General features: G+C 45.2%; 2 protein-coding genes across 2 annotated transcripts; both read right to left on the bottom strand.

Moving 5' to 3' along the window:
• Positions 1–7,247: 7,247 nt before the first annotated feature.
• Positions 7,248–8,186, bottom strand: LOC140070017 (olfactory receptor 5B21-like). Its single transcript, XM_072116351.1, has one exon. It carries the CDS (start codon positions 8,184–8,186, stop codon positions 7,248–7,250), a length of 939 nt encoding a protein of 312 aa, XP_071972452.1.
• Positions 8,187–24,581: 16,395 nt separating this feature from the next.
• Positions 24,582–25,520, bottom strand: LOC140070016 (olfactory receptor 5B21-like). The gene has a single exon (XM_072116350.1). The coding sequence runs from the start codon at positions 25,518–25,520 to the stop codon at positions 24,582–24,584; it is 939 nt and encodes a 312-aa protein (XP_071972451.1).
• Between the last annotated feature and the right edge of the window lie 1,656 nt (positions 25,521–27,176).

The raw sequence follows: 27,176 nt of genomic DNA, 5'->3' as shown, positions 1-27,176 counted from the left end.
TTTCCTGTCCATTTTGCCTCCCTGATCCTCCACAGCGTCCACCAATGTCTCCATGCGCAACTTTCAACTTTCTATACCCCAGATGCTGGAGCGCGAGAGGATATACAGCACATCATCCCCTTATCAGACGAGTTGTGTCAGGCAGAATTTTCAGGTGTTTCACCAGATACATAATGGAACTCGGCGCATCTGTCGCCGCCATGCTGGAGACCTGAAGTTTCAATCATAGAAGCAATATGGATGCCCCATACTGTCACTCTTAATAATGGAAGTCGTCTCCATGGCCTCCACATGTCGTCCCCTTATCAAACGAGCTGTGTCAGGCTCATTTTTCAGGTGTTTCACCAGATACGTTATGGAACTTGGTCACTATGTCGCGACCATGCTGTGTTATCGACACATAGGAAATCATTTCAGCGCTTCTTGCTCACCTCCTTTGGTTCCTCTCTGACGTCTTAACCAGGCAAAATACTGATATATACAGTGCTACACGTTATCCTCGCCAAAAGGAATTTTTAAAATTGGTTTGAAGCCTGAGTCCATTTGGGGTATGTCGCCATGCCACTCTCTAGCCTGCCGCTGCTGCCGCTGCCTCTGCATGCCATCCCCTATAGTGTCAGGGTCAATTATTGGATGTTTTAGATGCTGTCTAGCCTCATTTGGTCACTCTGTCATGGCCATGCTGTTGCCCATAATTTGGGCATAATGGTGCGATTAAGCAGCCTAAGAGGCATCCATGCATGCTGCTTCTGCTGTTTCCTGTCCATTTCCGTGGTGTTTCCATTATTTTCTGAGGTTTCCAGGTGTTTGGCCAAGCTTCCCTGTGCAGAGCCTTGGTCCCCTTGAAAAACGCTCGAGTCTCCCGTTGACTTCATTGGGGCTCGTTATTCAAGACGAGCACTCGAGCATCGAGAAAAGTTCTTCTTGAATAACGAGCACCTGAGCATTTTAGTGCTTACTCATCTCTAGCTATAACGTGCATGGAAAGAATGTTTCAATCCTACTATATTCAATATGTTGCCTCTGAGGACATATAGACAGGGTGGGTCAGTTTTGAAACGTGTCAGGCAGACAAATTGACAAAAGTGGGTAGTTTATTTGTTAATTCCATCACTACTTTATGTATACTAAGTACAGGGTTATTATGTAGTCTTATGGCCAACACAATGCCAATGTGATAGCTACCATAGCTGTGTCTATTTGTCACTCTACGGGGGCGTTTTGTGGGGGCGTTTAAAGAAACAACTGATGTGATAAAGTACTCTGTTAGTCCAACATATAGTAAGGGAACAAAAGTGTGAGTGATTTTTATTTGTTGAGGCTAACTCCTATGCTATGAGATGGAAGCCTGTTGAAAGTTGTTAAAGAGCCCTGATTAGGGTCATCTTTTAATTATTTGTGAATAAAGTAAATTTTGCACGTTCTTATTTTCAGGCCGTATATATTTTGATTTGAACTATAACCTGCATATGTCCCTGCTTCTTGCACTACTATCTAGCGACTGCCAGAGCTATTCACTACAACATTTAAGATGTTCAACGTTTCACTGTATTTTTGATTATAGTCATAATTTTATTTTTTTATTTACAAATTCAAGACATTTTATATTATCTATTTTAGTAAACATTTTAGCAGTCTACAGTTTGGTGTTTTTTTCTTTAAAGTCAGGAGTTAGTTAAGGGTAAGTGAGCCATGATACGTATCCCCCCAACTATCTCCGATTCACGGATATTTCCCCTGAATGACATTCTCCATTGGGGTGAAATTCTTAAAACAGGATAAATTAAAAGATGAAGAAAGTGAAGAAAAAAACATAACAATGCAAAAAACCAATTAGAATATAACAATATCATTATTCAGTAGATAGTTAGGGTATACTCATGCGACTAATGTCACTGCAACCGAAAACGATAGAGTATACACATGAAGCAATGTCACTGTGCTAGAAGACAGTATGGGTCATACACCGTCACTGCACTAAAATATGCTATAGATATACACACACAGATATCATCACTGCCCTGAAAAGGGCAAGTATTGGAAATCTCTATCTGTCCCTCAATATAGCAGCCTCCTCTCCCTACCTACCTACGTGCCCAGAAAAGGGCATCAAAATCTTTCTAAACTACAGTCTGACTGTCCACAGATCCCTCTGCAGTCTCTGCCTTGCTTCCCCTGGGTGTACATCTGGAACATCTTATACAGCGAGTTACATATTCCTTTTGGCCGATCACAGCCTTGTCCATACTGGGCATGGCTGTGGATGCTATAGTTAAAGCTGCTTTTTCAGTTGACACTATGGCTGAACCTGAACCCAGACTTCTAGCTAAGCTGGTTTTCAAGGGTCTGAACCTGTGATGTTAGGCACAGACCCAAACAGTGCAGTTTATCTACATTAAACACTTAGAAAGAATTGGCATGGAAAAATAGATAAAGCTCTCGATTTATCATGGACACTATAAATCCTGCTGGACTTTTCTTCTATATATTATTACTTATACTCTAGTATTTGGGACAAGAGTTAGCATTGACCATGCAGGTGTAGGAGCAGACACAACACATGTCTTTGCTGCATGTGAGAAGAATATCTTGTGCAGAATTCTATATTTTCCTGGGGAAATTTTTTTGTTAGATATAGACATTAAATGTGCCCCCCCCCAAGTTATACAGGACCAAAATAATACTTACCAAAAGGTGCTGTGTAAGTTGAGACAAAACTAATTATTGTAAAATTGATGGACTGCAGCGCGATTTTGAAGTCTCATTTTTAAGGTCAGTTCCGATTAGATGTGTGGTGAGTAGGGAGAAGGCAACTGCAGCTTGTGTGTGTCTGTGTCTCAGTCTCCTTCACACTCATGTAGCTACCTCACCCATCATGTGCATTGACATGTTCATTTAGCAGGTAGGTGAGGGAAGGGGATGGTGTGGCAGAGTGGAAGAATATATGATGAGACACAGGCACACGTGGGCTGCAGCTACCCTGGACTCACCACATGCTTTTGGCAGGAATTCAGGTAATCACAAATAAATTTGAATAAGGTGTAGAAATGATAAAGAATGTTGAAATAGGCACATTGAAAACCAGCATAGTATAAGCTAAAGTGCCAGCTAAAAATTATGTTCCTGATGACCGCTTCACATTAAACAAGCATTTTAGGTAGTTTTTAGACCTTTTTACAACTAGCGGGACAGGGAGGATGTGGCTGCAGACCTTGTGGGAGAAGGGATGTGTATCAAAAATTATACACGTACTGGAATTGTGGCACATTGGTCAGGCACCAGGGGTATTGGACCCACTGGACCACAGTGAACCAGATTTCACCAGAGCCCGCAGCAAAGCGAGTTGGACTTGCTGCAGCGTGTGACCACCTTGTCGCTCCACAGGCGCGACTTTGGCCGCAGTGGCGATCAAGGCGTAGTACAAAGTCATGAGGCAGAAGTGTGGTTGGGACAGGCAAAAGGTCATCGGAGTTGGACTTGGTGCAGTGTGGTACCACCTTGTAGCTCCACAGACGCGACTTTGTCCATGGTGGCGGTCAAGGCACAGTACAAAGTCATGATGCAGAAGCGTGGTTGGGACAGGCAGCACAGGATCGGAGTCAAAGACATAGCAGTAGGTCAGAACAGGCAGCACAGGAGTAAAGTCAGAAACAAAATCGAAGTCTTAACGGAATATCAGGTTAATCGCAAAGGGCAAGGAACAAAGCTCTCTCACAGGCATAGAAGCAAAAAGGAATGGGCTGGAATATATCAAAGCAGACAGCAGGCCAGCGCCAATGCTAGCCTATTAAATCTTACAGAGCTGGTGCACGCACGTCCTAGAAGTCGGAGATCTGCAGGCCAAGAGGACCACTACGTGGAGACCACCGCTGGAGCTAAGGAAGGTAAGTTAGGATGCAGGCTGGTTCCGGGGTCACAGGGGCACCCATGACAACATTGCACTGGTGGAAACTTAGCAAATTATAAGATAATACAAAGACAGTTTTAGTCTATGCCAGAATTATCATTCAGCTTCAGACACTTTGATAAATCAGATGCAGCAAATATCTAGTCTTACTGTTCAACACCTTATGTATTGACAATTTTGCCCCATTATGTTTACACTTCGGAAAGTTACCTTTTTTAGGTGAAAAAGAACAGATAATGTTCAGGTGTGAAGCCTTAACAACTCTGCCTGGATAGCTGTTCCTCATCAGTAAGAAGGAGAATATCCAATACATCATCCTCTTTTTCCAGTGATAACTGTATTAGCTCTTTGGGTGATGGTTACCTGTTTATTGACCTGCAGAATACATGTTAATGATGTTGAAACACAATGGGCCACATTTACTTACCCGGTCCTGTCGCAATCCCCGAGGTGCATTCTCCGTCGAAGATAAAGTCCGGCGCGATTCTTCAAGAACGTGCTTCCATTTTCCTGCATCAGTCGCTTCCCCGCTGAGGTCCACTGGAGTTCACCTTCTTCCCGGTGTATGTGAGTGCATTGTCTTGCGACACAATTTGAATTGTAAATCCCGCGCTTAGTCCGAATCAGTCGGGTTATCCGTCGGCCACGGCCCCCGATTTGTGTCACATGCAAGTCGGCGCAATTGCACCAAAATCCGATCGCGTGTGCCAAAAACTCCACTGAAATGCGACGCAAATTAGAAATAGTCGTGAAACTCGACGAAAATGCGCCGTGCAGACCCTTAGTAAATGTGCGCCAATGTCCGTGATTTGGGATGGACCATTTGTGAGCCAAACTTAACATCCAACATGCCAGAATTACTAAGGGTTTTACAACATTCCTGTTGCAGTATTGGTGCTGAAGTAGAGATCTACAACTTTTACTGGCTGGCATAGATTTCAGATACAACCTAACCCAGGATTTTGGCGCAGGTAATAATACATTTGTATGGCCAAGGCGCTCCAACCTTGGCCCACCTTGTTCCATGTCCTGACATGCTTCCTTTTGTTTAAAAAGGCCTGTGCAATGCAGAAAGGCTGGAAAGTCAAAGGTTTTCCTGTTTCGGTATCAAGGACCAAGGCATCTCCACTGGGAATACTCATGGTGATTCTAAGATGAATCCATGGATACAGAACTCCTGTATAAGGTTTGTTTATACACGATGGAAACATTTTCAAGCTTGAAGTGCTGGAGTGCTGCTTTTGCTTGGCCTAATGGAAACCGCGTATACCGTCAATCCAAACCCTAAGCACCCTAACATCTTCCCTGGATAACTATAAAAATAAAATATCTGCCGCCTATCTAGCAAGGTGGTTTTCATTTGCTTGACATTGGTCTTAACTAGAGATGAGCGAGCACTAAAATGCTCGAGTGCTCGTTATTCGAGACAAACTTTTCCAGATGCTCGAGTGCTCGTCTCGAATAACGAGCCCCATTGAAGTCAATGGGAGACTCGAGCATTTTTCAAAGGGACCATGGTTCGGGAATAAAATGTGTTAATTAATTGAAAAAGAATGTCTTCTGATAAGTTAGCAGATGTATACAAACATCTGCAATCTATTCTTCACTGTTCCGCGCGTATATTATCTCCCAACAAGTTAGCACATGTGAAGAACAGTGAAGAATAGAATAAAAACAGTGAAAAACACAGTGAAGAATAGATTGCAGATGTTCGGCACATCTGCTTACTTGTCGGGAGATACGCTGTCCCGGGATCCGCTGCTCTTCTTCCACTGAAGTCTCCCCGATCTCTCTGTGCTGCCCGATGTCTCCCTGCTGCCCGATGTCTCCCTGCTGCCCGATCTCTCCGTGCTGCCCGATGTCTCCATGCTGCCCGATGTCTCCCTGCTGCCCGATGTCTCCGTGCTGCCCCATGTCTCCGTGCTGCCCCATGTCTCTGTGCTGCCCGATGTCTCCCTGCTGCCCGATCTCTCCGTGCTGCCCGATGTCTCCCTGCTGCCGATGTCTCCTTGCTGCCCGATGTCTCCCTGCCGCCCCATCTCTCCGTGCTGCCCGATGTCTCCGTGCTGCCCGATGTCTCCGTGCTGCCCGATGTCTCCCTGCTGCCCGATCTCTCTGTGCTGCCCGATGTCTCCGTGCTGCCCGATGTCTCCCTGCTGCCTGATGTCTCCCTGCTGCCTGATGTCTCCCTGCTGCCCGATGTCTCCCTGCTGCCCGATGTCTCCCTGCTGCCCGATGTCTCCGTGCTGCCCGATGTCTCCATGCTGTCCGATGTCTCCCTGCTGCCTCATGTCTCCCTGCTGCCCGATGTCTCCCAGCTGCCCGATGTCTCCCAGCTGCACGATCTCTCCGTGCTGCCCGATGTCTCCCTGCTGCCCGATGTCTCCGTGCTGCCGCTGTCCCATGTCTCGTGCTGCCCGATGTCTCCGTGCTGCTCCCCGATGTCTCCGTGCTGCTCCCCGATGTCTCTGTGCTGCCGCTTCCCCGGTGTCTCTGTGCTGCCCGATGTCTCCCTGCTGCCCGATCTCTCTGTGCTGCCCGATGTCTCCGTGCTGCCCGATGTCTCCCTGCTGCCTGATGTCTCCCTGCTGCCTGATGTCTCCCTGCTGCCCGATGTCTCCCTGCTGCCCGATGTCTCCCTGCTGCCCGATGTCTCCGTGCTGCCCGATGTCTCCATGCTGTCCGATGTCTCCCTGCTGCCTGATGTCTCCCTGCTGCCCGATGTCTCCCTTCTGCCCGATGTCTCCCAGCTGCACGATCTCTCCGTGCTGCCCGATGTCTCCCTGCTGCCCGATGTCTCCGTGCTGCCGCTGTCCCATGTCTCGTGCTGCCCGATGTCTCCGTGCTGCTCCCCGATGTCTCCGTGCTGCTCCCCGATGTCTCTGTGCTGCCGCTTCCCCGGTGTCTCTGTGCTGCTCCCCAGTGTCTCTGTGCTGCTCCCCGGTGTCTCTGTCCTGCTCACCGTGTTCTTCAATGTGTTCTTCACACATATATATTGTTCTTCACATACTATTTTGTTCGCACCGTTCTGCGCGTATCTTCCGATAAGTAAGCAGATGTGCCGAACATCTGTAATCTATTCTTCACTGTGTTTTTCACTGTGTTTTTCACTTAAATGATCCTGTGTTCACTGTGTTCACTGTTTTTATTCTATTCTTCATTGTTCTTCACAGTGTTTTTTCAATTAAATGCTCGATCTCGAGCAGGGGAAATACTCGTCCGAGCAACGAGCCGTTTTGAGTACCATAATACTCGAACGAGCATCAAGCTCGGACGAGTATACTCGCTCATCTCTAGTCTTAACCTAAACCACATTTATAAAATGACCAACGACATGCCATCAAGCAGAAGGATTTATAACCTGCTTGAGATTTTGTACTATACAAGTCTTAACCTCCTTATTTCTGATGCTGTAGATTATGGGATTAAACATTGGTGTCACCACAGTATAGAGAACAGATACAAACTTGTCTTTCTCAACTGAGTGGTTAGATCGAGACTGAAGATAGATGAACATGATGGTTCCATAAAAGAGGGTGACAACAGTGAGGTGGGAGGTGCATGTAGAAAACACTGCATATCTACTTGAAGAGTGCATCTTTAAAATGGTTGAAATAATGTAAATATAGGAAATCAAAGTTAAGGAGAAGGAGCTTAAAACAACAATCCCAGCTGCTAAATAAATTGATATTTCATTAAGCCAAGTATCTCTGCAGGAGAGCCTAAGCAGGGGAGGTACGTCACAAAAGAAGTAGTTGATATGATGAGTCTTGCATAAGGGAAGTCTCCAGGTGAGGTGCACTTGTATAGAGGAGTTTATAAGACCAATAATCCATGGTATTAGGGCTAAAATAATACAAAACCTCGTGTTCATAAGACTGACATAGTGTAATGGTCTACAAATGGCTACAAACCTATCATAAGCCATGACGGCAAGAAGGAGACATTCTGCTCCACCAAGTCCTAAATAGCAGAGCATCTGGGCCATACAACCTTCTACTGAAATGCTCTTGTCAGAGGATAGAGTATTCCTGAGGATTAAAGGAACTATGGTGGAGGAGAAGCAGATGTCAATGAAGGAGAGATTACTCAGGAAGAAGTACATAGGGGTGTGTAATTTTGGGCTCATTCTCACTGTAATGAGAAGAAGACAATTTCCAGCCAATATAATAGTATACATCAACACTAACATAAGGCACCCTATAACCTGGAGGTGAGGGTCAGTAGATACTCCAAGCAGGTAGAACACATCTGGAAGAGTCTGGTTAAAGTCCTCCATAGGAACACCCAGAACCTTGAACAAAGAACAACATAGGTATTTACTACTCAGAATGTTAATATATATAATTAAGTAGATTTACCAAATTTTGTGATTCTCTATGTTTTACAATTTTGGTGACATTATTGCTTGTGGTCACATAATTTAGCATATTAGCTAGATAAAATGTACGCATTACCGGCGTGGGACCCAAATGAGCATAATTTGGCACAGACCTAAACGGGTCTTCAGGACTTCTCAACACTACTTCAGAGTTGTTCTCACATGGTGTAGTATGACACTGTTACAGACACAACATACTACAAAGATATAAAACACATTGATGTCCCCTACTGGTACTAAGAAAAATATTGAGTTAAGAGTTTTAAACGCAAAGGGAATAATTTATCATTAGACCAGCTCTTCATGACAATTCTTCATCTGTCTTTGGAGTTCTGCGGCCTCAGATATTACAGAAACTTTGACCCTTGATAAATATGTTGGCAGTCTTCTTATGCTACACTTACAAAATACTAGGAAATACTATATAAAATACAAATACTATGGGGCAGATTTACTTACCCGGTCCATACGCGGCGCGTTCTCTGCAGTGGATTCAGGTTTTCCGGCGATTCACTAAGGCAGTTCCTCCGACGTCCACCAGGTGTCGCTGCTGTGCTGAAGTCCGCCGAGGTCCGCCGGAGTTCCGCCGGAGTTCACGATCCATTGCTGGGTGCAGGTAAGCGCTGGACACTTTTTTTTAAAAAAAAAGGCGGTTTTCCGAATCCGTCGGGTTTTCATTCGGCCACGCCCCCCGATTTCTGTTGCGTGCATGCCGGCACCGATGCGCCACAATCTGATCGCGTGCGCCAAACTCTCGGGGCAATTCAGGAAAAATAGGCGCAAATCGGAAATATTCGGGTAACACGTTGGGAAAACACGAATCGGGCCCTTAGTAAATGACCCCCTATATATTATAGCACATACTTCACATTCTAAATGATTATGCAAATTGGATTTAAGTGTCATAAAGATAAAAATTATAATTTTCAACGAAACGCATGGATGGTATTGTGTGTCAGGGCTCTTTTGATCACTAAAAAAAAACCTAAAAAATAGTTAAAAAAAGTTTTAAAAATGATAAAATAATAAAAGAAACTTAAAAATTCAAATCTCCCCCCTTTCTCTAGAATTGATAAACAACTAAATGAACATCACAAACACGTAAGGTACTGCCGTGTCCCAAAATGCCAGATCTATCAAAATATAAAAATGATTATTCCCGGGGGTGAACCCCATAAAGGAACATAGAGCACAAATGTCTGGAATGGCAATTTTACACCGGTTTACATTACATAAAAAATTTTATAAAAAGTGATCAAAGCTCCGTACACCGAAGTATAAAACAGTAACTAGTGTCAGAAGATGGCAAAACTATTTTTTCTTACAGATTGTTTTCATTTTTGAAAATTGTATAAATTTAATATCACCGTGATTGTACTGAATCAAAGTATGAAGCAGAGGGGTTATTTAGGGTGCACAGTGATTGCCTTAAAAACTGAGCAAGAAAAACAAGATAGTGACACAAATGCGTTTTTTCGGCAATTTTACATGTGGAATTTTTTTCCAGCTTCCCAGTACATGGCATGAATTAATAAATACCCTCACTGACAAGAATAATTTGTTATGCAGAATATAAGCCCTCACACAGCTCTGTACATGGAAAAATGAAAAAGTTCTGGGTTTTTGAAGGTGGAGAGTGAAAAATTAACAAAAAAAAGCTGCTAAGAGGTTAATGTATTTTTGGTAAAAATATAAAACAATAAAATCATATTAAAAATAAAAATTTACCCTAACCAATATTGACCCCATAGCGGAATAAGCCATATCCTTAAGTCTTGTTGCACATGGGGGAGTATGAAGAGGGCTCACTTCGCCCCCCATAACGTCATCAGGGAGTGGCGATCCGTTGCCATGACAGCCTCGCGTCAAACAAAGATTCGAGGCTATCATGATCTAGGCTATCTATTACATTGTGCGATTTGCACATTATAATAGATGGCAGTATATGGTAGGAAAAAACAGACAACCTAGGGTTAAAGTACCCTAGGGAGTCTTAAAAATAGTAAAAAATAAAAAAAGTTAAAAAAAAAATTAGATTAAAAAAAACTAAAAATTCTAATCACCTCCATTTCCCTAGAAGTCATATAAATATAAATAAACAGTAAAAATCATAAACACCTTAGGTATCGCCACGTCCGAAAATGCCTGATCTTTCAAAATATAAAAACGTTTTTTTCACTGTGTTTAACCCCGTAACAGAAAATAGCGCCCAAAATGGCTTTTTATTCCCATTTTGAAAAATATTAAAAATTAAATAAAAAGTGATCGAAAGGTCGTACAGTCCTAAGTATAGAAGCATTTAAAATGCCATCAAAATTAGCAAAAAATGACACCACCCACAGCTCTGTACACCAAAGTACGAAAAATTTATTAGTGCTAGAAGAATGTTTTTTTTGTGCAGGAGGGATTTAAGTTTTGTAAATGTATGGAAACATAATAAAATTTGTCATCTCAGAGATCGCACTACCCAAATGAATGAAGTAGACCTATCATTTGGGGTGCACAGTGAAAGACGTAAAATCCAAGCCCACAAGAAATGGCGCAAATGTGTTTTTTTATCATGTTCACTGCATTCAGAATTCCTTAAAGCCCAACAAGCCCATACACAGCTCTTTACATGCAAAAAAAAAAAGGTATAGCTTTTTGAAGGTGAGGAGTGAAAAATAAAGACGCAAAAAACGAAAAAGGGCTTGATCCTTAAGGGGGTTAATATAATATTTGCTAAAGAAAGAGAGGATGGAGTAATAATGTTTCCAAAAAAGTTGACCGTTCATATTAATAGTTTTTGCAGAATATTGGGAACAATATTGGATCGCACCTCAGATTTAATGTCACATAGAACCCTATATTTTATGATACCCCATGTACAATTCTAGAATGCACCTACCTCAAGAACGTGTGGTTATTAGTCACAAAACAAAGGGCCATTACAAGTCAATAAAAAAGTATAACAACTTAACACATTTTTGATTTCTTTATATGAAATTTTTCATGGCTTCTTACTTGTATTTCCGGTGAAATATTTCTGGCTGTAATGATGGAATGTCCTTCTCACAGAAAAAGAGACAGACACGAGAATTAGGATTACATCTCCTTATATAAGTATCAGCAATATCCCTCCTTTCATGTAAATGAATGGATAGAGATTTATCACAATGTTCAGAGCTCTCAGTGATAATAATGGGTCTCCTGACACACCCTCCTCCAAAGAATTAAGAAAATCATCGAAAGAAGTTAAGAAAGTTTCAAAGTCGGTTTGCTTCATCTCATTACTTTTAATTGTAAATAAAAACAAAGCTTTTCCTGGCAAAAACTTTTTACAACACAGTACACAGATTTTTGGAGTTTACTAGAGAAGAAGACAGGGACATTTAAAAAAAACTTTGGGGCTGATATATTAAGGCTGGTGTAATATGTGACATGTTCAATAATTGACAAAAATCTATGTTTGGTCCAGGCTGGCATTGATTTCTTGTATAACTTGCAGCAATTTTTGCAAGTTATAGTACATTTTGGTTGCCCTTATAAGGGCACTGTGAAGAAATGCATCAGTGCAGGGATGTTCTTACTGTTTATACAGGATTCCACAGCAATAGTTGCAAATTTCACACCTGATGATTAGCATGTTGTCACACACAGGGGTGTGGGAGGGTCTCTTGAGGCTAAAGTCTGTGGACTCCCTGGACCACCGCGGGAGATGATGGTACTAGCCGCAACACGGGACTGGAGACTAAGTGGCCCCCTGGTCTCCGCCAAATCCTGCCGCAAAGCAGGATGGTCTTGCTGTGGCAGGAAGCCACCACATCGTTCCACAGGTGTGACTAGGCCCGGGATGGCAGCCAAGGTAGAGAAGCAGGGAACAGGAATCACAAGAACCACAAGGACGGAGTAGGAACTGCTAAGCCGGACACAGGAACGGACCTCAGGTAGGCAGGAGCTCGCCTGCATGGCAGGACCTCGGCTGGATAGCAGGACCTCAGGAAGACCATTGGGATACCGGACTGCCACAGGAACAATGGACCACCACAAGAACACAAGACCAACACAGGAACACAGGACCGCTACAGGAACACAGGACCGCCAAAGGACTACAGGACCACCACAGGAATGCCACAGGAACACCACAGGGACACAGGACCGCTACAGGAACACAGGACCGCCACAGGAATGCAACAGGAACACCACAGGGACACAGGAATGCCACAGGGAGACAGAAACACCACAGGGAGACAGGAAACACTGGAACACGGAGGAAACCAGGGAACGCAGGAACACTAGGAAACACAGGAGGGCTTTCACTACAGCTATACTAACTTGAAGATCCTGCAGAGAGTGAAGTGAGGTGCTAGATTATAAAGGCACACCGTATTAGCCAGCACCAATTAGGAGGATGCTGGCCCTTTAAATTAGCACAAGTCGGCGGGTGTGCACCTGAGCAGCAGGAGCACTCAGCCGGGAAGGAAGGGGGCATGTGGCCTACAAGCTGGGATCCGAGCGTAGCCAGGAGCCTGGAGAGGTAAGAACAGGCGGGGAGCAGGGGCACCGCGTAGCGCAACATACCAAGGGTGCCCCTGTGATCCGAGACGTGGATCACGGAGTCACCCGTGAAAGTACCCCCCTATTTAGGGCCCCTCTTCTTCTTTAGCCTCCTCTTCTTCTTCCTCCGCTTCCTCCAATTCTTCTTGGTGATAAGACACTTAAAGCTTGTCGGCAACTTGCAGAGTTTGCAGTAGAGAAGCTGTCCTGCCCGGCCAGTAGTGTGGCATCAGAGAATTCCGGGTGTTCAGTGCAGTGGGGGCCATTGTTACCCCAAGGAGAGCCCGCTTGTCCACCCGTAATGTAGAGAGACTGACCTTTGTCAAGATGAATCAAGCTTGGATCGGACAGGATTTCAACTCACCTATGCTTTATGCATCAGATTAGATCAGCCATGACGCCTCCCCCCAAACGTTAAGAAATGAGTCTGGGTTCTACTTACCTGCCACTATTCTGATGCTGCCACCTACCTGATGGCACACATCTGCTGCCAGTTGCTCCATCTGCCTCCTACCTGGAATTGTCAGCCACCTCCACACTATATCATTGTGCCATTCTGTGGGCTCCTGCTGCTACTGACGCCACCTCCACACTACATCATTGTGCCACTCTGTGGGTTCCTGCTGCTGCTGCTGACGCCACCTTCACACTATATCATTGTGCCACTCTGTGGGCTCCTGCTGCTGCTGACGCCACCTCCACACTATATCATTGTACCACTCTGCGGGCTCCTGCTGCTGCTGATGCCGCCTCCACACTACACCATTGTGCCACTTTGTGGCCTACCATGTTGCCGGCACCTCCACACCTGTGACCTCATGCTGCTGCTGCTAGTGCCACGTTTACAGTTCTTCAAATTAATTTTAAAATTCGTCATTGTGCCACAATGTGGCCTCCTCTGCTGTGGACTCCTGCTGCTGCCACCACCTCCCGCCTCTATGATTGTGCCACTCTGTGGCTTTTTCTGTTGTTGCCACCATGTTGAGACCACCTGTGTGCTCCTGCTGCTGCTGCCGCCACCTCCAACCTCTATCATTGGGCCACTCTGTGGCTTTCCATGTTGCTGCCATCATGTTGCTGCCACCTGTGGGCTTCTGCTGCTGCTTCTGCTGCCGCCACTCTTATCATTGTGGCACTTTGTGGCCTTCTGCTTCTGCTCCTGCTGCTGCCACTGCCCCCTCCCCGCTCGGTCATTGTGCCACTCTGTGGCCTACCATGTTTCCGCCACCTCCATAATTTGTCATTGGGCCACTCTGTGGCTTTTCATGTTGCTGCCACCATGTTGCTGCCACCTGTAAGCACCTTCTGCTGCTGCCACCTCCACACTCTTATCGTTGTGCCACTTTGTGGCCTACCATGTTTCTGCCACCTCCATAATTTGTCATTGTGCCACTCTGCGGCCTACTCATGCTGCTGCCATCTGACCGCTGTCTCCCTGGAACACCCTGTGATTTTCATAATGCTGTTTTCACCCTCCATCGCTCTATGACGTTGCCACTATGTTTAGTTTCCCCCTTCATTTCATCTGTTAGAAGGAATGAAAAGCCTCAGGATTGATAGCCAAAAGCAGAAGTGGATACATAACACAGAGGACATGCAAATATCCCATTTACCGGTAAACTCTGTTTTGGATCCACTCCTGTTTGTTTTTGGCTTTAGCAATACTGATGATGAATTATTGACAAATTGAAAGCGGACACTGATGGACAAAATGAAGGGAAAAATGATCAGTGATGTCAATGAAGAATCCTCTGCAGAATCCAATACGGCATCCTCTACAATTTTTTGGGAGGTGTCTACATGTATCCCTGTTTAACAGAACAGGTTGTCGTAATCTATGGAGTCATCTGATGTCAGTGTAAAAAGAATGCACTCTTTGATTTTATAGTGGGATTTTGGCCCTCAGCTCGGTCCTTTCAAGCTGGCACAGATGTTACCTTGTCAGGCTGCGTTCCCGCTTCGCTTATTTAGTGAAGTTGGCCTCAGTAAGTACACATGGAGAGTGAAGCGATTCTAAGAGCGGCGGCTGTCATGTGCATGTCATACTAAAACACAGCATTGATTGAAGACCAAACCACGCTTCCTATGCACATTTAAGCATGGCACAATGTTCTACAACACCCTACAGGCTCTCTGCAACCAGGAAATACCTGTTGTTGTTTTTTTTACGTGATTCTTTATGATTCGATTCGGGTCGAATCACATTTATTCAAAAAATATGGCGAATTGGGATGAACCCAATTTAACAAAATCGCCTATCTCTGGTCAAAATTTTATTTTTATATTTACAAATTCAAGACATTTTATATTATCTATTACTGTCTATTAGCTGTCTACAGTTTGGTGCTTTTTTCTGTAAAGTCAGGCGTTAGTTATGGGTAAGTGAGCCATGATACTTATCCCCCCAACTATCCCCGATTTCCCCTGAATAACATTTCCCATTGGGGCGACATTCCCAAAACAGGATGAAATAAAAGTTTAAGAAAGTGAAGAAAAAAACATAACAAATAGAGATGAGCGAACACACTCGTCCGAGCTTGATGTTTGTTCGAGCATTAGCGTACTCGAAACTGCTCGTTGCTCGGACGAGTATTTCGGCAGCTCGAGGAAATGGTATCTCCCGCCGTTTTGATTTTTGGCGGCCAGAAACAGAGCCAATCACAAGCCAGGAGACTCTGCACTCCACCCAGCATGACGGGGTACCCTTACACGTCGATAGCAGTGGTTGGCTGGCCTGATCAGGTGACCCTGGAATAGACTAGCCCCTGCCCGCGCTGCTCGGATCATTCTGTGTCTGGATGCTGTTAGGGAGAGAGCTGCTGCTGGTCAGGGATAGCGTTAGGGTGTTATATTAGCTTACTGTTAGGCAGGAGTGAGTCTACAAGAACCCAACAGCCCTTGTTAGGGCTAGAATAGCGTTATATATATATTTTTTTTTGTTTGTTTGTGGCTGGGCTTGCTGGCACTAGTACTGCAGCTAGTACCATATTGTGAGGAATTTGCAGGGAGACTTCTGAACGTTATATTTAGCTCTTAGTGATACACATATCCATCTCAAACACCTAAATGGGACAATTTATTAGGGGTTTGATTGAATTAGGCACAGTCTGACGATTTTTTTTTTTTTTCAAAACTTAAAGTGACTTAAAATCTAGTTGTTGTATGCTGTCTGTAGGTTAGAAACTAGGCATACAAGAACCAAACCGACTTTCTTAGGCCTACAATAGCATTATATATATATATATATATATTTTTTTTTTTTTTTTTTTTTTTTTTTGCGAACAGGTGATGTCGTGGATTGTGGACAATGCTTCTAGCCATTTGTCCACCAGTCAGTCTTCCACGCAGTCCACCCATGTCACCGAAATCAGCACTTCTCCAGCTCCTCCACCTCAGCCTCCTTCCCCCCAGTCTGCCCCCTCTCAGGAAAATTTGGCATTTGAACCGGCGTACTCTGAGGAACTGTTTTCTGGACCCTTCCCAGAGTCACAAACCACTTGTCCGGTTGCTGCTGAGCTCTTTTCCGATGCCCAGGTTTTCCACCGGTCGCAGTCTGTGGGTTATGATGACATTGCTGACGTAGTGGAAGAAGTGTGTAAAGAGGTGTCGGACGATGAGGAGACACGGTTGTCAGACAGTGGTGAAGTTGTTGTCAGGGCAGGAAGTCCGAGGGGGGAGCAGACTGAGGGATCGGAGGATGATGAGGTGACAGACCCAAGCTGGGTTGATAGGCCGGGTGAACACAGTGCTTCTGAGATGGAGGCGAGTCCTCGACGAGAACAGGTTGGAAGAGGCAGTGGTGGGGCCAGACGGAGAGGCAGGGCCAGAGCTGGTGTATCAGCGACAAATGTTTCATGTAGTCAAGCTCCCGTGGCGAGGGCTAGATTTTCGGAAGTCTGGAGGTTCTTTAAAGAAACACCGGATAACCGACGGACTGTGGTGTGCAACCTGTGCCACACCAAGATCAGCAGGGGTTCCACCACTACTAGCTTAACTACCACCAGTATGCGCAGGCATATGAATGCGAAACACCCCACTCAATGGCACCCAGCTGGTTCACCTCCGGCCAGGCACACCACTGCTCCTTCCCCTGTGTCATCTGCTGCCGCTGCTAGTCAGCCCCCTGCCCAGGACCCCGGCCCAAACACCTCCCGTGCGAAAAACAGATCTTCGCCTCCACGATCCTCCACAGCATCCACCAATGTCTCCATGCGCAGCGTTCAGCTCTCCATACCCCAGACGCTGGAGCGCAAAAGGAAGTATGGTGCAACCCACCCACACGCCCAAGCCCTCAACGTCCACATCTCCAGATTGCTTAGCCTGGAGATGCTGCTCTATAGGCTGGTAGAGACCAAGGCCTTTTTGCAACCTCATGGCGATTGCCGCCCCTCGGTATTCGGTCCCCAGCCGCCACTACTTTTCCCAATGTGCCGTCCCACCCCTGCAAAAGCACGTGTCAGACAACATCATCCGTGCCCTGACCAACGCCGTTTATGACAAGGTCCACCTGACCACGGACACGTGGACGACTGCTGCCGTGCAGGGCCACTATATATCGCTGACAGTACATTGGGTCAACTTGGTGGAGGCTGGGACCGAGTCTGACACTGGGGCTGGTCATATACTGCCGAGGATTGCGGGGCCTACCTCGGTCCAGGTCTCTCAGGCCTACTATGCCTCCGCCTCCTCCGAGTCGGTAGCTCTAGGCACAGCAGCAGTGCAGTCGCAAAGCAACAGCAGACGGTGCTCAAACTGCTGAGCCTAGGCAATAAAAGGCACACCGCCCAAGAGCTATTACAGGGCATCACAGCGCAGACTGATCTGTGGCTGGCACCGCTGAACCTGAAGCCAGGTATGGTTGTGTTTGACAACGGCCATAACCTGGTGGCGGCTCTGCAACTCGGCAGACTGACACATGTGCCATGCCTGGCCCATGTGTTAAATCTCATAGTTCAGCGGTTCCTCAAGACATACCCCAATCTGTCTGATTTGCTCACGAAGGTGCGCCGCATCTGTGCGCATTTCAGGAAGTCCAGCACAGATGCTGCCACTCTCAGGGCAGCACAGCACCGCCTCCAACTGCCCGCTCACCGACTGTTGTGCGACGTGCCCACGAGGTGGAAATCAACATTAACCATGTTATCCAGAGTTTACCAGCAGCGCAGAGCGATTGTAGACTGCCAGATGTCAACTTCCACCAGAACTGGTAGTCAGGTCAGTCAGCTTCCTCAATTCTACAATGAGGAGTGAAGGTGGATGTCTGATATCTTTCAGGTGCTGAGTAACTTTGAGGAGTCAACACAGATGGTCAGTGGCGATGCCACTATCATCAGCCTCACCATCCCGCTGCTTGGCCTGTTGAAAACTCTCTGGTCAGCATGAAGTTGGAAGCTTTGCGCTCATCACAAGAGATGGGGGAAGAAGATTCCCTTGTTGATAGCCAAAGCACCCTCAGGTCTGTTTCTCAGCACATATTGGAGGAGGTGGAGGAGGATGAGGAGGAAGAGGAGGAGAATGTTGGCGAGACAGAAGAGGGGAGCATTGTTCAGCCCTTCACTGTTCAGCATGTATGGGCAGAAGAAGAGGAGTTGGAGGAGGAGGAAATGGACAGTCAGGCCAGTGAGGAGATTGAATTCTTGCGCGTTGGTACTCTGGCGCATATGGCAGATTTCATGCTAGGCTGCCTATCCCGTTACCCTCGCGTTCAAAGAATTTATTCCAGCACCGATTACTGGGTATTCACTCTCCTGGACCCAAGGTACAAGCAAAGTCTTTCCACTCTCATCCCTGGAGGGGAAAGGAGTGTGAGAATGCATGAATACCAGCAGGCTCTGGTGCACAAGCTGAAACATTATTTCCCTTCTGACAGCGCTAGCGGCAGAGGGCGTACTTCTGCGGGACAAGTAGCAAGGGAGAGTAGGCGAGCAGGCAGCTTGTCCAGCACTGGCAGGGTTACGCTTTACAAGGTCACCCCAGCAAGACACTGTCACCTGTCATCAGTCTCGGCAGAGTAGGACTGATCTTTACAGAAAGATGGTGAGGGAGTACGTAGCTGACCATACCATCGTCCTAAAAGATCACACAGCTCCCTACAACTACTGGGTTTCAAAGCTGGACATGTGGTGCGAACTGGCGCTGTACGCCTTGGAAGTTCTTGCCTGCCCTGCCGCTAGCATGTTGTCCGAGCGGGTTTTCAGTGCAGCTGGTGGCATCATCACCGATAAGCGTATACGCCTGTCGACTGACAGCACTGACAGGCTGACGCTTATCAAGATGAATAAAGCCTGGATTTCTCAGGATTTCCATTCTCCACCAGGTGAAGGAAGCTCAACCTGAATAATTTATGCACTCCTCCTCCTCATTTTCCTCCTTCTCCTCCTCTTTGTACACTAAAGCAGAGGAAATTTTTTGCCAGGGAAAACTGGCTCTAGCTATAGTACTCTATGTATTTAATTTTTCTGGAGGGCCACCTACCCGGTCCTCTGTTTTAAACAATTTTTGGGAGTGCCACATACAGGCACTCAATCTATTTAATTTATCTGGAGGACCACCTACCTGCTCCTCTGGTTTGAAAACTTTTTTGGACTGCCACATACAGGCACTCAATCTATTTAATTTTTCTGGAGGACCACCTACCTGCTCCTCTGATTTGAAAACTTTTTTGGACTGCCACATACAGGCACTATCCAAATTAAATTGTCTCCCTAGCAGCCTCCACACGTCGTCTTTTTAGCTGCCTCCACACGTTGTCTCCATTGCTACCTCCACACGTCATCTCCATAGCTGCCTCCAAACGTCGTCCATATAGCTGCCTCCATACATCGTCCCCTTAGCAAACGAGCTGTGCCAGGCAGAATTTTGGGTTGTTTTCATGGCTTCCACATCAAACTTGTTAACTTTGTCGCCACCCTGCTGTGTAATCCACAAAATATACTGGCAACTTTTATCATTTACCGATATTATTTCAGCGCTTCCTGCGCATCTGTTTACATTCCCCTCACCCGCCATAACCCAAACTTATAAGAACACTACTACACTTGATCTTATACTAAAGGTTCTTAGAAGTGCTGTTTGGGGAGGAGTCGAGAGACAGGGGCTTGGACAGGCGAAAGCGCGTCTGGCAGCGGACCGCCAGCTCCTCCCAAGATCCAACTAACATAGTTTTAACTGCAGCACCTTTAATTTACTACTACCTTACTGCCTCCATACATCGTCCACTTATCAAACGAGCTGTGTCAGGCAGAATTTTCGGGTGTTTCACCAGATACATAATGGAACTCGCCGCCATGCTGGAGACCTGAAGTTGCAATCATAGCAGCGCAATATGGATGCCCCAAACTGTCGCTCTTAATCATAGAAACATTTCCGAAAAAAACAATTAAAAATAGAACCGCTATGCTATTTCATTATTCCTAGGTGAAATATTCAAACGACCCCGCCTGCTTTGAAAATTATAATTTTTTCAAAGTAAATGCTTCTGGCCCCCAGGCCCATTTTGGGTGGGGAGGAGCCGTGAGACAGGGGCTTGGACAGGCAAAAGCTCGCCTGGCAGCGGACCGCCAGCTCCATCCCAAGATTAGGCAGCCTCAGAGGCATTCATGCATACTGCCCCTGCTGTTTCCTGTCCATTTCGCCTCCACGATCCTCCACAGCGTCCACCAATGTCTCCATGCGCAACTTTCAACTCTCTATACCCCAGACGCTGGAGCATGAGAGGATATGCAGCATATCATCCCCTTATCAAACGAGCTGTGTCAGGCAGAATTTTCAGGTGTTTCACCAGATACATAATGGAACTCGGCGCATCTGTCGCCGCCATGTTGGAGACCTGAAGTTTCAATCATAGCAGTGCAATATGGATGCCCCATACTGTCACTCTTAATCATGGAAGTCGTCTCCATGGCTGCCTCCACATGTTGTCCCCTTATCAAACGAGCTGTGTCAGGCTCATTTTTAGGGTGTTTCACCAGATACGTTATGGAACTTGGTCACTATGTCGCCACCATGCTGTGTTATCGACTAAATATACAGTCAACCTTTTGTTCACATAGGAAATCCTTTCAGCGCTTCTTGCTCACCTCCTTTGGTTCCTCTCTGCCGCCTTAACCAGGCAAAATACTGATACATACAGTGCTACACGTTATCCTCGCCAAAAGGAATTTTTCTAATTGGTTTGAAGCCTGAGTCCATTTGGGGTATGTCACCATGCCACTCTCTAGCCTGCCGCTGCTGCCGCTGCCTCTGCATCCCGTCCCCTATAGTGTCAGTGTCAATTATTGGATGTTTTACATGCTATCTAGCCTCATTTGGTCACTCTGTCATGGCCATGCTGTTGCCCATAATTTTGACATAATGGTGCGATTAAGCAGCCTCAGAGGCATCCATGCATGCTGCCCCTGCTGTTTCCTGTCCATTTCCGTGGTGTTTCCATCATTTTCTGAGGTTTCCAGGTGTTTGGCCAAGCTTCCCTGTGCAGACCCTTGGTCCCCTTGAAAAATGCTCGAGTCTCCCATTGACTTCAATGGGGCTCGTTATTCGAGACGAGCACTCGAGCATCGGGAAAAGTTCGTCTCGAAAAACGAGCACCCGAGCATTTTAGTGCTAATAACAAAGCTAAAAACCCATTAGAATATAACAATCTCATTATTCAGCAGACAATTAGGGTATACTCATGCGACTAATGTCACTGCATTAGAAAACGATAGAGTATACACATGAAGCTTATGTCACTGTGCTAATAGACAGTATGGATATACACACACAGTTATCACACAGTTATCATCACTGCCCTGAAAAGGGCAAGTATTGGAGATTTCTATCTGTCCCTCAATATAGCAGCCTCCTCTCCCTCCCTACCTACCTGCCCAGAAAAGGGAAGGGGGTTATAAAATCTTTCTAAACTCCAGGCTGACTGTGTACGGCTCATTCTGCAGCCTCTGCCTTGCTTCCCCCTGGCTTTAATTGCGCTCACATCTTATACAGCGAGTTACATATTCCTTCTGGCCAATCACAGCCTTGTCCATACTGGGCATGACTGTGGATGCTATAGCTAAAAGCTGCTTTTTCAGACACTATGGCCGAATCTGAACCCAGACTTCTAGCTGAGATTGGTTTTCAGGGGTCTGAACCTGTGATGTTAGGCACGGACCCAAACAGTGCAGTTTATCTACGTTAAACACTTAGAAAGAATTGGCATGGGAAAATAGATAAAGCTCTTGATTTATCATGGACATTATAGATTCTGCTGGACTTTTCTTCTTATAATTATTACTTATACTGTAGTATTTGGGACGAGAGTTAGCATTGACCATGCAGGTGTAGGAGCAGACACAACACATTTTTTTTCTGCATGTGATAAGAATATCTTGTGCAGAATTCTATAGTTCATTGAGTAGGTGATAGAAGGGGATGGTGTGGCAGAGTGGAAGATTATGTGAGGAGACACAGGCACACACGAGCTGCAGCAGCCCTCACCATGGATTCACCACATGGTGTTGGCAGGAATTCAGGTAATATTAAATAAATTCATATAAAGCCTAAAAATTTTGAAAGCCAGCATAGTATAAGCTATTGAAACCTGATACCAGCTAAAAATGATGTTCCTGATGACCACTTCACATTGAAGAAGCATTTTAGGCAGTTTTTAGACCTTTTTACAACTAGCGGGACAGGGAGGAGGTGACTGCAGACCTTGTGGGAAAAGGGATGTGTGTCAAGAATTATACACGTGCTGGAATTGTGGCACATTTTTCTGGTGGAAACTTAGCAAACTATAAGATAATACAAAGACTTGACAGTTTTAGTCTATGCCAGAATTTTCATTTACCTTCAAACGCTTTGATAAATCAGATGCAGCAAATATCTGGTCTTATTGTTCAACACCTTACGTATAGACAATTTTGCCCCATTATGTTTCCACTTCGGAAAGTTACCTTTTTTTAGGTCAAAAAGAACAGATAACGTTCAGGTGTGAAGCCTTTACATCTCTGCCTGGATAGCTGTTCCTCATCATTTTCCACGGAAAATATCCAATACATCATCCTCTTTTTCCAGTGATAACTGTATTAGCTATTAGGGGATGGTTATCTGTTTATTGACCTGCAGAATACATGTTAATGACCTTGAAACACAATGGGGCACATTTACTAAGGGACCGCAGCCGTGAATCCGTCAGGTTTTTCCCGAATATTTCCGCTTTGCGCTGTATTTCACCGGATTGTGGCGCACGCGATCGATTTTTGGCGCAATCGCGCCTACTTTCATGTGACAGAAATCGGGGGGCGTGGCCACCGGACAACCCGAAGGATTCGGAAAAACCGCAGAATTTAAAAAGCCATTTGTGTCGCAAGATCAAGCACTCACATACACCAGAAAAAAGTAGGTGAACTTCGGCAGACCTCGGCGCAGCGAAACCTGGTGAATATCGGCGCACAGACCTTAGTTAATCCCGGCAGAACCCGAATCAGCATCGAAGAACCCGCCGCTGGATCGCGACTGGACCGGGTAAGTAAATGTGCCCCAATGGGGCACATTTACTTACCCGGTCCTGTCGCAATCCCCAAGGTGCGTTCTCCGACGAGGATGAATTCCGGCATGATTCTTCAAGAACGTGCTTCCATTTTCCTGCATCAGTCGCTTTCTCGCTGAGGTCCACAGGAGTTCACCTTCTTCTTCCCAGTGTATGTGAGTGCATTGTCTTGCGACGCAATTTGAATTGTAGATCCCACGCTTAGTCCGAATTAGTCGGATTGTCTGTCGGCCATGCCCCCTGATTTGTGCCGCATGCAAGTCGGCGCGATTGTGCTAAAATCCGATCGCGTGCATCAAAAACCCCACTTAAATGCGGCGCAAATCGGAAATAGTCGGGAAACCCGACGAAAATGCGTGGTGTAGACCCTTAGTAAGTGTACCCCAATGTCCCTGATTTAGGATGGAATATTTGTGAACCAAGCTTAATGATTGTAAAATCCAATAAAACATGCCAGGATTACTAAGAGTTTTACAACATTCCTGGTGCAGTATTGGTGCTGAAGTAGAGATCTACAACTTTTACTGGCTGGCATAGATTTCAGATACAACCTAACCCAGGTTTTTTGGCACAGGTAATAATACATTTATATGGCCAAGGTGCTCCAACCTTGGCCCACCTTGTTCCATGTCCTGGCATGTTTACTTTTGCTTAAAGTGGCCTTTGCAACGTAGAAAGGCTGAAAAGTCAAACGTTTTCCTGTTTAGGCATCAAGGACCAAGGCATCTCCAATTTATAGTAACGAAGAATAGAAAACGCGGCCACTCACCATTAAAACATCTTCTTTATTTTGTCATCGGATAAAAAGTACAATGGCACGGACCAGTCAGGATAGAGGTAGGAGCGGGGGGTACAACAAGGCAGCCGTTTCGCGCCATCTGGCGCTTTCTCTAGCCTCACCAACCTCAGGAACTTCAACTTATAGATGCAGCACTCCTGAATAAAGTTTGTTTATCAACGATGGAAACATTTTCAAGCTTGAAGTGCTGGAGTGCTGCTTTTGCTTGGCCTAATAGAAACCGCGTAGACCGTCAATCCAAACCCCTACTGTTTAGCTATAGGTCATCAATAACTTTAACCCAGAAAGGTCTAAGCACCGGGACATTTTCCCTGGATAACTATAAAAATAAAATATCTACCGTCTATCTACCAAGGTGTTTTTCATTTGCATGACATAGGTCTTAACCTAAACTTGAGACCACATTTAGAAGATGACCAACGACATGCCATCAAGCAGAAGGAGATATAACCTGCTTGAGATTTTGTACTATACAGGTCTTAACCTCCTTATTCCTGATGCTGTAGATGATGGGATTAAACATTGGTGTCACCACAGTATAGAGAACAGATACAAACTTGTCTTTCTCAACTGAGTGGTAAGATCGAGGCTGAAGATAAATGGACATGATGGTTCCATAATAGAGGGTGACAACAGTGAGGTGGGAGGAGCATGTAGAAAACACTGCATATCTACTTGAAGAGTGCATCTTTATAATGGTGGCAATAATGTAAATATAGGAAATCAAAGTTAAGGAGAAGGAGCATAAAACAAGAATCCCAGCTGCTAAATACATTGATATCTCATTCAGCCAAGTATCTCTGCAGGAGAGCCTAAGCAGGGGAGGTACTTCACAAAAGAAGTAGTTGATATGATGACTCTTGCAGAAGGGAAGTCTCCAGGTGAGGTGCACTTGTATAGAGGAGTTTATGAAACCAAGAATCCATGGTATTAGGGCTAAAATAATACAAAACCTTGTATTCATAAGACTGACATAGTGTAATGGTCTACAAATGGCTACAAACCTATCATAAGCCATAACGGCAAGTAGGAGACATTCTACTCCCCCAATTCCTAAATAGCAGAGCATCTGGGCCATACAACCTTCTACTGAAATGCTCTTGTCAGTGGATAGGGTATTCCTGAGGATCACAGGAACTATGGTGGAGGAGAAACAGATGTCCACAAAGGAGAGATTACTCAGGAAGAAGTACATAGGGGTGTGTAATTTTGGGCTCATCCTCACTGTAATGAGAAGAAGACAATTTCCTGCCAATATAATAGTATACATCACCACAAACATAAGGGACCCTATAACCTGGATGTGAGGGACAGTAGATAAACCAAGCAGGTAGAACACATCTGGAAGAGTCTGGTTAAAGTTCTCCATAGGAACACCCAGAACCTTAAGCAAAGAACAACATAGTTATTTACTACACAGAATGTTAATACATACAATTAAGTTGATTTACCAAATTTTGTGAGTATTATTGTATTTACAAATTCTCCATGTTTTACAATTTTGGTGACATTATTGTTTGTGGTCACATAATTTTGGATATTAGCTTGATAAAATGTCCTTTAGCACGTTACTAGAAACCAACCATTAGATTTACCTTAATTGATAGATTTCTGATGTTAGGTTTTCTTCAAAGACTTGCCGGCAGCCATCGCAGACATTACCGGTGTGGGACCCAAATCAGAATAGTTTGGCACAGACCCGAACTGGTCTTCAGGTCTTTTCAACACTACTTCAGAGTTGTTCTCATATGGTGTAGTATGACACTGTTACAGACACAACATACTACAAAGATATAAAACACATTGATGTCCCCTACTGGTACTAAGAAAAATACTAAATTAAGAGTGTCAAACACAAAATGGGTAATTTATCATTAGACCAGCTCCTTATGACAATTCTACATCTGTCTTTGGAGTTCTGCTGCTTCAGATACATTAAAGGAACTTTGACGCTTGATAAATCTGCTGGTAGTCTTCTTAAGCTACACTCACAAAATACTATCAAATACTATACAAATACTATATCAAATACTATGGGCCACAGGTATCACTCGTTTTTTCTGATGTTTTCCGCACCTCTTCATACTGGCGCAATGTTTTTGCACCATTTTTGCGATTAAACTCCAAACTAGCCACGCAGCAAAAATAACCATGTTTCCCTCATCTATCCTACAAATCCAGATGTTTTGTTGCGCTTAATGATATTCATCACTTGCAACTTTTCATTCAGGCACAAAAAAACGGGCGCAAAAACACTTAACTGGCGTTAACTGAGAAGTAAGCACTCTCAGCCCCACTCAGCTAGACACTGCAGACACTAGTACAGATAATACAAACACTGTGCAGACTCTATTTACAGTTCATCACCTTCTATTTACAAAACATTCTGCAAAATCCTCAGCTCAGAGCAGGACAGGAGAGAAGTTTGCAGAATTTTGCAGATACTACAGAGAAGATCACACTGGTGTCTGAGGAGGATACTGTGCAGAATTACAGGGGTGCAGCAGGAGACCAGCACTGGGGGATCCTTTCCAGGAGAAGCCCCTGCTGAGGACATCACTGGGTGCAGGGTGTCACACACCTAGGTGCTGCTGTGAGTGTTATCTTCATTCTGGGATGTGGGAGAAGCAGAGAGGAGCTTGTAGCAGGAGCACATGTAAGTGCCCGAATCTAACATTACGCCGAAACTGCGCCAATGTTGTGCCTAAAGTGTGTTAAGGTAAAGTGATTTATAACAGTGCACCAGAATGTAGATGCAACTACTACACTTAGGCGCACAAAAGTGGTACATGTGGCTACATGTTGTAGCACATACATCACATTCCAAATTATTATGCAAATTGGATTTACGTGTCATAAAGATAAAAATTATCATTTTTCAATGAAACTTATGGATGGTATTGTGTGTCAGGGCTCTTTGGATCACTGAAAAAACCCTAGATCAGTGATGGCTAACCTATGGCACTGGTGCTGGAGGTGGCACTCAGAGCCCTTTCTGTGAGCACTCAGTCCATCACCAGAGAGG

Source organism: Engystomops pustulosus, chromosome 7 (genome assembly GCF_040894005.1).
Source record: "Engystomops pustulosus chromosome 7, aEngPut4.maternal, whole genome shotgun sequence".
Taxonomy (NCBI): Eukaryota; Metazoa; Chordata; class Amphibia; order Anura; family Leptodactylidae; genus Engystomops; species Engystomops pustulosus.
This window is presented reverse-complemented; position numbering and strand designations above follow the sequence as displayed.

Coding starts and splice junctions, on each gene's coding strand:
- LOC140070016 (XM_072116350.1), bottom strand. CDS start 25,520: ATGGAGAACTTTAACCAGACTCTTCCAGATGTGTTCTACCTGCTTGGT.
- LOC140070017 (XM_072116351.1), bottom strand. CDS start 8,186: ATGGAGGACTTTAACCAGACTCTTCCAGATGTGTTCTACCTGCTTGGA.